The sequence below is a fragment of the Gossypium raimondii genome, chromosome 6, assembly GCF_025698545.1.
Source record: "Gossypium raimondii isolate GPD5lz chromosome 6, ASM2569854v1, whole genome shotgun sequence".
In the NCBI taxonomy this organism is placed as follows: domain Eukaryota; kingdom Viridiplantae; phylum Streptophyta; class Magnoliopsida; order Malvales; family Malvaceae; genus Gossypium; species Gossypium raimondii.
In genome coordinates this window covers 29,053,015-29,064,633 of record NC_068570.1, presented here as the reverse complement: position 1 = coordinate 29,064,633, position 11,619 = coordinate 29,053,015, and the positions used below count along the sequence as shown (strand labels likewise).

The 11,619-nt window shown below is 31.1% G+C and overlaps 1 protein-coding gene across 1 annotated transcript; it reads right to left on the bottom strand.

The window, feature by feature from the left end:
• Nucleotides 1–6,297: 6,297 nt before the first annotated feature.
• LOC105774113 (peroxidase 12) lies at nt 6,298–9,589 on the bottom strand. The gene is made up of 3 exons (XM_012596466.2): nt 9,309–9,589; nt 8,837–9,025; nt 6,298–7,043 (listed from the first exon to the last, which is right to left on the bottom strand). Exons 1-3 carry the CDS (start codon nt 9,552–9,554, stop codon nt 6,429–6,431), a joined length of 1,050 nt encoding a protein of 349 aa, XP_012451920.1. The 5' UTR covers nt 9,555–9,589; the 3' UTR covers nt 6,298–6,428.
• Between the last annotated feature and the right edge of the window lie 2,030 nt (nt 9,590–11,619).

Below are 11,619 nucleotides of genomic sequence, written 5' to 3'. Positions count from 1 at the left end.
TGTTGACACATATAATTTTTTCCTCAATATCTTCATTCAAAAAGTTGTTTTCACATGAATTTAGTTTAACTCTAAATCACAATAAACCACTAACGCCATAATAATTCTTCAAGAGTACTAGAGACTAGTGAGAAATTCTCTTTATAATCAATACAATCATTTTGAGTATAACCTTTATTAACAAGTCTAGCTTTATGTCGTTTGATATTGTTATTTGAGTTGTGCTTAGTTTTAAGAATCTGCTTGCATATAACGCGCTTTGAACATTTTGGCAATTTGATGAGATCCTATACTTTGTTTTTTTATATAGATTTTACCTCATCTTTCATGGCATCGAACCATTTGGCTTGTGAAAATGCAATTGGATTATTATTGTGTAACAACCCTAAAACCCCATTGCTAATAAGAAGTGTTAATTTGAGAATATATGAGTTGGTTTTTTAGAATAAATAAAATTTGATTTATCAGTGTTAGTAGAGAAGGTAGTTGGATATCAGAGGAAGTTGAAGAGACTAATATATAAGAAATATTTATCTGAGGTATAGACTAAATTATAAGGATTTAAAAGGTATTAGGGTCAAAGTGTGAAATTTAAAGCATAAAAGGATTAAATTGAATTTGAGAGAAAGAGTGGAAGGATAAGGAGTGTAAATTTTACCAAAAGTGGACAGCGACTCAATGGAAGAATTTTAGAGATTTTTAGAGGCAAAAGGGTCATTGTTGGAAATGGATAATTATGGAATTTGTAAATAAGATCCAATGGATGTTAATTATGATGTTGAGATTTTTATTAATATTTTATTTATTTTATTTATTTTATAATAGATCATAATTATTTTTTTATATATAATATTAGGAGTAGGGGATGGGTGTAACATGCTTCGGATTCCTTCCAAACAAATATTTGACAAGAGCTTTAATCACCGCTCCATTCAAGTCAAAACTAGATAATTATTTTGGAAAGATGGAAAAATGTCTCTATACTTTTCTATTTGCTTCCAACGTGCAAGAGAAGGAAGAAGAGAGAAATTTTGGTTTTTTTATAAATTGGTCATTTTTCATTAAATCCCATCATTCCACCTCAAAATCTTGAGAATTTTCATAGCCACCTAAGAGGAAAAGTAAGCTAAAGACCCTAGAGAAGAAATTTAGAGTTGGAAGTGAAGAAAGTTAAAAGAAAAGTGAAGAGGTTAAAGAGATAACATAAGAATCTAAGTGTTTTCTTATGAGTTTTATGTTTAATTGAAGTAGAAATATGAGAAAGTGATCCCTAGTGTAGATTTTAATTATTTTCTTGATGTGTTCTTGAAGAGAAAAGAGAAGTAATGAAAATATTATAAACAAAGAAATAAAAGTGACAAAAATGAGAAAGGAAGATAAGTGAAGCAAAATAAGTGATATTTAGCCAAGAGAGGTAAGTACTCATGAGAACTCTATTTAGCCAAGAGAGGTAAGTACTCAAGAGAGGTAAGTATTCAAAAATGTTAAGTGTAGAGAAAATGATTTTAAAAAAAATATTAGTATGAAAGAATCCAGAGAGATTATATTTAGAACTTATAAGAATTTAAGTAAAAAAGTGAATTATTATGTGACATGAGAAGTGTAACTCTAAATAAATTAAGTATACATAAAATGCTTGAAAAGGGGACTAAAGTGAATAAGTAAAAGTATGGTGTGTAACACCCCAAACCCGGCCTAGATGTTACAGTCGGATTGTGAATGTTACATCGTACGTGAGAACAATGTTGCTTAATTTTGGTGAAAAACTCATTTTTAACTTAAAGAAAAACATAATTGAATAACACATTGATAACTTAACTACTTCGAAAAACACATGAGTACTTTGACGAAAACCGCTTTTTATTAGCTTTATTAAAACAGATCCCATTTACTCTAATCGTTTGCGTGATAAAAACATTGTATCAGATTTCAAATAAAAACTTGGCAGCAGAAAATCATTTTTTAATTGTGTCTTATAAACCATAGTGTATTCCTAGTTACGACATCTTGTATAATATTTCGATTATGAATAGCATGTTTGTAAAAATAAGACCAAAACCAACAACAATGTCCAAACAAAATTAAAAGTCCAAAAAGTCCATAAAATTAGTCCAAAACATACTAAACCAATAATGTGCAAACCGAGCTCTAGAGTCGTCGTCCAATCCTAAGCTTGAGGATCACCTAAAACGAAACAAAACAGACGGGTGAGCTTGACGCCCAGTGTGTGACTTGGCCCACATATAGCATTTACTTATAAAGTTTGCATATACAAATAATCAGATCGAAATTATCATATCATATAACATATCAGAGCCATCAAAGCATATCCTACCCCCATTCGCTACACACAAACTCCATCCAACCAATCAGACCAATTAGGACTACAAGATTCCATCCATCCAATCACACTGATACGTGGCGGTATGCCATTCATAAATATGAAGCTAAGATGCTTGAAAAAAATTGCGGTTTAATTGCCATAATTGCAGTTAAAACTGAAGATTACACTTTCTCCATCAAAACATAACCCACCTCAATGCGTATAAATAAACTGTATGGCATGCATACCCAAAACATACATATTTATAGAGCATACCATATCACATTTTAAACATAACATAACTTACTCAACATGCTTTATGAGCTTACCCATGAGCAAACATACCGAATCTTACACTTTTCTATGCCTACAAAATACACACAGACCCAATTTTTGAATTCCTTATTCGGCCCTTAATCGAGCCTTAAAATTGACCAAAAAGGCCTATACGGCCCAATAAGCTAGCCCATGTGGTCCATACATCCTACCTACACTGGTTGTGTAATCACATACTGTCTGTCATACGGCCAGGTAACGCTGGACAATTTCAAATAGCCCCTATTTTGCAATATTTTCGAGTTTTAGTCAAAATTTCAGGTTAGTTTCACACAGCTGATAGTAAATTTGATTGACCACACAATTGGAAACTCATGAGTCCTACAATCATTCATCAAATCACACTAATTAACTATTGAAAACACATCCAAAATAACATCCTTAAATCAAAATTTCAATCCCTAAGACAAAGTTCAAACACTTACTTCTCTGAAATAGCGTCAAAAACTATATCTACTCTACTGGAGGGTTTTGATTTTCACCTCTTTCGCATAACAAGAAAACTAACACAATATTTATCATACTATTTTACGAGAATTAAACTCATAATTTCACCCTTGCGCAACGAACGAATTAACACCAAAATCACAACAAAATAACTTAAATAACTTACACTATCCTTAAATGTAATCAAACACGGAGGTCAACAAAAGTCCCGCAAAAAGGAATAACAGTAGCAACAAGATTCAACGCAAAAGAAAAAGGAAGAACTCAAGAGAGAAAAAGAAAGAAAGAAGAGATGAAAAATACAATAAAAAGGAAAAGGAGAAAAGAGAAAAACAACGTGAGAAGAGTAGGGGCTTGGACGGTTTGTTGGGAGCAAAATTAGGGAAATTGAAATTTAATCCAAAAGTAAAAATAAAATATTCTGATATTATCCCAACCTACCAGATTATTTAAAATTTCAATTTAACACAACTACTAACCTATGCCTAAGAAACAAAAATAATTCTCAATTTGTACACATAAATATTCGAACACAAAACCAAAAGGTACACTAACACATTACCACTAAATCAATAAGCTCATTCTATCATAACTTGTGAGAAAATAAGATTTAAGTCAAAAGATCAAAAGTAACAAAATTTCAAGGGAACGACTTGAACCCCATACCTCACGCACACAACCACAACACTTAAACACCGAACCAAATTAAATTATTTAACATAATTTAACATTCCATATTTAAGAAATTTAGGGCGTGACGTAGTGAGTCAAGCCTAGAACAAGCAACTTTGATTAAGTCTTTTCTCAGTTTTGTCTTTTTTTTAGGCACAAAATTAATTATTCTAGGACTCATGTTTTCTTTTTGCCTAATACTGATCATACACTTGCTAACAACATTGTGAATATGATGGGTTTCCAAGATGCTTCAGATTTGGGTATCCCACTTTTTCATCAACCTGTCTCTTCCTCTACTTTTTAATACAATGTGCGAGATAAGTTAAATGGTTGGGATGCGAAGCTTATTTTGATGGTAGGACAAGTCACGTTGGCTAAATTAATCATTCTTGTTATCCCCAATAATTGTATACGAATCTCTATTACATAAGTCCTTGTCCCAATTGCTCCTTACATCCTTTTGTTTTTTAGTAAATTAAAATTTAATAGAGATTGCACTTTTACAATTAAGTCCCTACACTATAATTGGTGATTTTTTTGATTAAATTTCTTGACCATCCTTTAATATATTTTCAGTTAAGTATATAAATTCTTTTATTCATAATTTCACTAACTTGGTTTATGAAATTGAGTTTCGAAATCACATTTTTTAACACCGTCTAAAATTGGGTTGTTACAAGAAGAGTCCAAGTATATTCGCGAACTTAAAAGCTCAATTCATGATGAAAATAATTAGGTGTTACACTTCAAAGAACCCAATTAGGCCTATACACCTAGCCCATGTTATAATCAGTTGACTTGCGATGCATTTTTGGGAGGGATCCAGGCATTTCTGGGTCAATATGTCTTATGTCGATTGGATAATTATCTCTTAACTTCAAAATGCACTTTTATTTACTTGATTTCGAGTCTGGGAACTCAAGTTATGGTCGTTGTAGTGAATACTGCACGAGCAAAATTTCTGGACGAGATTGTTTTGAAAATTTATGAGCTTCGGGCTTTAAGTCAAGTTTAATTCATATTGGGTGCTATTTTAAGGCTTAATTTTGATTATATATGATCTCAATATTGTATCTATTAGGTTTTTATATTTTTATTATTTGTTTTAGAATTTTAGGATACTTTTAAATATTTTAAGTTGTTCAAGAGTTTTACTCTTAGTCAACAAGAAATTTTAGTTCCACTAGAACTACGTCTTGTTTAGATTAATTAGAGTTTCATTCTACTTAGAAGTTTTATTTTGATATAATTAGCTAGCCTATATAAAGGTCTCTTCATTATTCATTAAAGACATCCTTCATTATTTTGATTTATACAACTCTTTGAGTTTTTATCTTTGCAAGATATCTTTCTTGTGTATTTTAGTATTCTTCTTGAAACTGTGGGAAGCACTCTTCACATTCTAATTTACTAGAGTTCAGCCTTAGCGGGTTGATTAGAGTCATTGCTTGAGCTTGTTGGGAAATCTTCCTCGAAGAGTTCAATCAAACATTTATCATTCTATTCATATCCATCAATTTATTCGGTCCATCCTCCGCCTTTTAATTTATGTTTTCTTTATTTATCTTGTTTCTTAGTTTTGTTTTAATCATTATACTTGTTGTTTTTGTGTTCTTAGGTATCAATAAAGCTTCTTTGAAAGTCAGTTTTCTTCCTAAGAGGCTTCCAGACATTCAATCATTCTTTCCGCCTCAAATTGACTATTCTTTTCTTTTTCTTCACTTTTCTTAGTATTTTCTTTGCTTCAACTATTGATCTTAAATCTCACTTTTTATTTGTTATTTTCAAACTTAGAACATCATTGCTCATTGTTAAAATCATAGGAGTCGGTCTAGAGCTTCCTGAATCGAATCAAGCCTTCTCTTTCAAAACAATTTCGAATCATGGACTTTTAAGATTGTGTAGATGTTGTGCTCTTATCAATTTGATTATCTTTGTGAAATAAAATTATTTAAAATTAATAATAGAAGTAAATTTCAACTAGATTACATAAAATACTTAATTTAAGTGAGTTATATTAAAAAAATAATTTGAAGTTCATTTACATATAAAATTAAATTATTTGAAATATATTTTTTGTAATACTAATGTTTTTTTTATGTCCTTTCCAAGAAGGTCAATTCTTTCAAGATGTTGCTCCATTTCCAACAATGACATCTTAATTATCTCTTTAGAAATATAATGTGTCTTACCAATATAACTTTTTCTAAAATTATTGTATTGCCACGTCTGTATGGGTATCAAAGAGAGAACATACGCGGATATACATAAAATACGTACTGAATCAACTTCCTCTATACGGCATTAGGTTCAGTACAGAGTGCTCAACATCTAATATATCTTTAGCTGCTGCAATTCCTACTTGTATCTATATAAAAGAACAAAGATGTGCATAGTTAGGCCTGGATTAAGTTAGATTCTCCATGCAACTTAGAAGCTAATCCCATGGCTGATATTATTAACTTGAGCTCTAATTTGTAAAGCTCCTTGTCTGGTTGATTTCAGACTTGGTCTGGTTTTCATCAAAGTTTGGATACTTTTATTAAAAGTTAACACTGGATACAAACCCCGTCACCCCAACTTAAGCAAGCAAATACACCGACAAAGAAAAGATGTGATACAAAAACATAGTTAAGATGTTAAGTCCTTAATATTCAGACCTAGCTTCCTCTTCCACCACAGACGCTAAGAGGGAGTTGTTATTGGCATTCCTTACGGAGCAATTGGCACGAATTTCACCGGCCTTGCCTGTCAAGACACTCAACTGACTCATCTTTACCATGGCCGCCACAAACTTCTCAAAGAAGAGAGTCTGGTTAACAGCAAAGCTAGTAACAATGCCCCTGGTCCTACTATTTGTGTACAAGTCTTGGTCGGAGGTGAAAAGACCCTGGCGGTTCATGAGATCAACGTAATACTTGTTATCGAATTTGTTAGGGGTCCTTATATCTAACACCGTGGTGTTTGAAGAATTTGCAGTAGGACAAACTTGCTTGAGGTTTTTGGCAAAGGTTTGATCCATGGTGGTGTCTTGAGTAGGGTAAAGGCGGCCAGTGAAAGAGCTGCAATGGCTGATGCCGATGGTGTGGCCACCAGAGAGAGCCACAACATCTGTGGGGTCAAAGTTTTTGGTAGCGAGACTGGAGAGGATGGCGGTAGCATTGGCGAAGGGTGCGGGCAAGTTCTGCAATGTAGCATTTCTTGTGGCGAAGCTCAGTCCATCCCGCCTTCCCAATGGCACGTCATAGTCCGGACCTCCAGACTGCAGCAATCAAGAAAAAATCATTAGAGCGTTGTGATTGAAGGTAATCTATGAGCTCCCTAGAATGAAATTCGATTTCTTTTATATAACATTTTGAATTGAAAGAAAATAGGAGAGTTTATCTTCTTTTAGAGTCTAATTCGATTTACCATATTCAATCAAAATTTAGTAGGAGATTTTGTTGGGACAATGCATGATTTGTATAAACAAATCTAATTTAATTTAATAATTTTGTGAATATAACAAGTTTATGCAGAAGTTTCTTTAATTGCGGTAAGCAAAAAGGAAAATCTTTTAAATCAAATCATTTATCTATTTATCAAAAATAAACCTAACCTCCAACCATTTTTGAACTTTAGCTTTGAAAGTTTTACCTATTTACTTAACCTTTAAATATCACTTTTTAACATTTTTTAATTATAAAATAATATATTTAAAATTAATTCTTATAAATTTATAAAATTTATTAAAAAATTATAAACTCGTACATGTAATGTTTGATAAAGTGTTAAAAAAATTCAAGGCACTATTGAAAAACTCAATCAACTAAAAATTAGTTTTTAAGCAACTTAATTTTTAAACAGGTTTGGTAACACATAATGAAAACTATTATATAGAATTTTTCTAAAAAAAAGAAGTATAGAAGATAATAAAAGATAGGCATCACTTAATAGCCAATATTTAATAATTTTTATTTTATCTTACTTTATTTCATTTATGATTATATTTATCTTTTAACAAATAATTTAATTATATTTTATATTTAATTTTAAATAAAATACTAAAAATATTTTATAATTTAAATTCAACACTCAATTTTTAATATTTATTTTTAACATTTAGTTTTTCAATAATTACTGTTTTTAAATTTATCAAATATAATATAATTTAACCACCAATCCCACTCGTTGTTGCAATTAGAAAGTTTTATAAAAGCAAAGCTGGGGAGTAATAATGAAATTTGGGGAGTGGAATAAGAAATAAAGAATCATAATTTTATATTTTCTAATCGGCATTAGCACTTAGCAGGTTCATCGGATTTGTCGCATTTTAATATGGATTCGTCATTTTTTTCAATTTCTTAATTGTTAATAATTTTATTAGAAAAACATTGTTACTTTTATTTTAAATTAATTCAAATTGTAATTAATAAGATTTTTTTCTTCTTTCTAATGTAAAATTACTATTGATTTTTCACTTGATAATATCTATAATTTTATGATTTAAAATGGGTATCTTTTAATGGAATGACTGGAATTATTTAAAATTTTTCATTATGGTTATCACCCTTGTTAATGATGATTCCTTTTTTAAGTATGGGATATGTAGAAAACGTATTAAAATTAAATAAACTAACAAATATATTTATTCCATACTCTAATCTTTAAGAAATTTAAGCTTTATCGCACCAAAAGCTGACTTTTCCTTCCTTTGAACTTTCAATTTCTAATATGAAGTAGACCCATAAATCAGTAAATTGAAATACCATATTCAAATCATAAATCTTTTAACTAAAATATATAATTTTATTTTACCTAATATATAACCTCTTTTCACTTTTAAATAGAATATAAAAGTATTTTTAGAGCGTTGAAACTCCCATTAAATTAATACTCAATCGATATTAATATTTAAATTTAATTGTTAGCTAATATTTTCTAATTTCATTACCATATATCTCTAAAAAAAAATCATTATTTATTATGTTTAATTAATACTAAACTTGACTCGAAGAATCAAATAAGTTGAAGTAATTTAAATATTTAAGAAAATTGAGTGGTAAAAGAATATACCAGGTAAACAGAGTCACGAGCAGCAAGAGCAGCGATATCAGCACAAGAGACGACTCTTCCACACTCCTTGTGGACACGCGCACGCAGGTCATTGATGATTTCGAATCCTCTCAAGGTCAGGTTCGGCGGAGCATCCTGCTCGCTTGGTCCACTCGCTGATCCATCCAGCAGCACCGATGCATCACATCCCTGCAATATTTATTCATTATTATTATATATAAATCATGACCTGATCATATTCAATTTTCCATTAAAAATTCACCAACTCACTGTAGCCACATTAAAGTGTCTTTTAATGAAGCAGATTCTTGTTAGTGAAAACTGAAAATGGTAGGATTTGAAGCAATATTTCTTCTTTTAGTTGTAACTCAAGCTGTGAGTAATATTCAGAATACTCTAGGAAGAAGAATATTCAGAATACAATAACTATTACTCCAAGAGACTCTGTGTTTGCATATTAATTAACCGGCACCTGAACAAAGCAGTCATGGAAATGAAGACGGAGCAAGCCAGCAGCTTGGCCTATGTCCTTCTTGAAAACCTTCTGCAGTTGTTTTCTAATAATGGATTCTACTTTGGGACATGAAGTTTTGTAGAAAGTCCATGAGAGACCACTCACTATGGGAGCGGAGTTGTCTGCTTTTGAGACAGAAAAGTGAGAAGAAAGAAATAGAGAAGACATCAAAAGGAAAGCAGTAAAAGATGTAGCTTTAGCCATGCCTACTTGTTGTTTCTTGTGTTTCGGATAGACCACAACAGTCTGATTTATAGCCTGAGCAACCCATTCTTTATCTCTTTATTTCTATTTTCCACATATCTCCCCTTTTCTTCACGCGTGTCCAAGGTAAAGATTTAAAAGAAGAATAAAAAAGAAAACATTTTGACAAAGACCTTTATTCTTTCTATAAATAGGAGAATAATCAATGAAATAGGAAATGGCATGTGGTGAACACATTTTCCCTTATCAGTAACATAATAGTAGGATTTTTTTACCCAAATGCTATTAAAAATAACAAATTACCAAATTAAGACAATTTTAGAACAAATTTTAAATTTTTCAGCCAAAATCGATTTTACTAGAATGATTTATACCTAAAATAATATTTAGAATATCTCGGATCATATCAGTTATAAAAAGAACCTTATTTGGATGCAATGAAAAATTGATTGATAAGTAAGTGAAATGGGTTGTTCTTTAGGACCAACCAGCTCAACATTCCATCTACTGGAATATTATTTTGTTAGATATAGTGCTCTTAGTGTAATATTTTCGTCTTTGTATACTTGTGTTTTCAAATAAATTAGTTTAATAAAATATCAATTAATTACATTAATATCTTTTGTATATTATTCTCAACCGTTTTTTGTGCACAAAGCAAAATGGAAGCAAATATTGGCTCATTGGTTATCTAACGTTTAATTAATACTAAGAGGTATTATGTAGTCGGATCATATTACAGAAAGACAACTTATATTAGTAGATAATCTAAACATATTTTTAATTTTAATCGGAAATAAGCAAACCAATTTGAAAGACTAATATGTCATCTATCTAGTCTCATAGGGAGATATCTTGTCTTAAGTATTAGAACGAAAAACTCCTAAAAGATAAAGACATAGACGTGACTAACTATACTGACAGTATAACAGATAGGACCCAAATAGAATAGATCTTAGATTCGTTTATGGATTTATTCACTTGTGACATTCATAGTATGGTATACATTAATCTTGAGTGGACGATTAGCTATGTATGTGTGACTTGTATACTTTGATATGTTAGATCTGGTGCCCTAAGTGTAGTATTTTCATCTAAGTTCACTTGTAATTTTTTCGAGCAGATTAGTTAATAAAATTATTCATAAATTACATTAATATACATTGTATTATTTTCCTGAAATGATTTTTGCACGTAAAGCAAAATAGAAGAAAATGTCGCTCATTGGTTGTCTATTGTTTAAACTGATGCTAAGCGGTATTACATGGTTGGATCGTAGTACGGAAAGACAGCTTGTATTAGTAGATGAACCTAAATATGTCCTTAGTCTAATCGGGAATGAGAAAACTAATTGAAAGACTAATATGTCGTCTATCAAGTCCAATTGGGAGATGTCTTGTCTTAGGCATCAGAGCGAATGACTTCCAAAAGATAGAGACAAAGATGTGACTGACTGGCTGACTGGATTGATAGTACATCAGACATAACCTAAGCAGAATAGATCCTAAATTCGTTTATGGATTTATTCACTTATGATGTTCATAGTGTGGCATACCTAAATCCTGAGTAGACGACAGACTATGTATGCGTGACTTGTACACTTTGATGTAAGTAAAAGTCTGAGTTCAAATAGATAAGGAACCGAAAGTTGGTGCATTGGATGTACAACTTTTGTAGTATGTAACGTCATTCACAATAGTGGAATTCATAACTCAAAACACAGGTAAATGATATCCTCTCATTGACATTACATGGTTGATGAAAAGTAAATGTGGTCACGGGTCGTCCGTATTTGTGATGGATGACTTGATCACTATTTGATAGTGATTGACTTTCCATGAAGGAATATGTAATTGTTCCCATGAGATAAAATAGGATCATATTGGGAGAATAGATATTATCTAAAAGAGATCAAGGATATCATATGAAGGTAACACACTTATGACAAGGTCATTGGACGAGCACTGAATAGTTGCTTTCGTAATGGTATGTCGTTGGGAAGAGCTCAGTCACGATACTATAATGGAATGACTTTGTGACTAAATGAGTTTATAATTAATAGGAG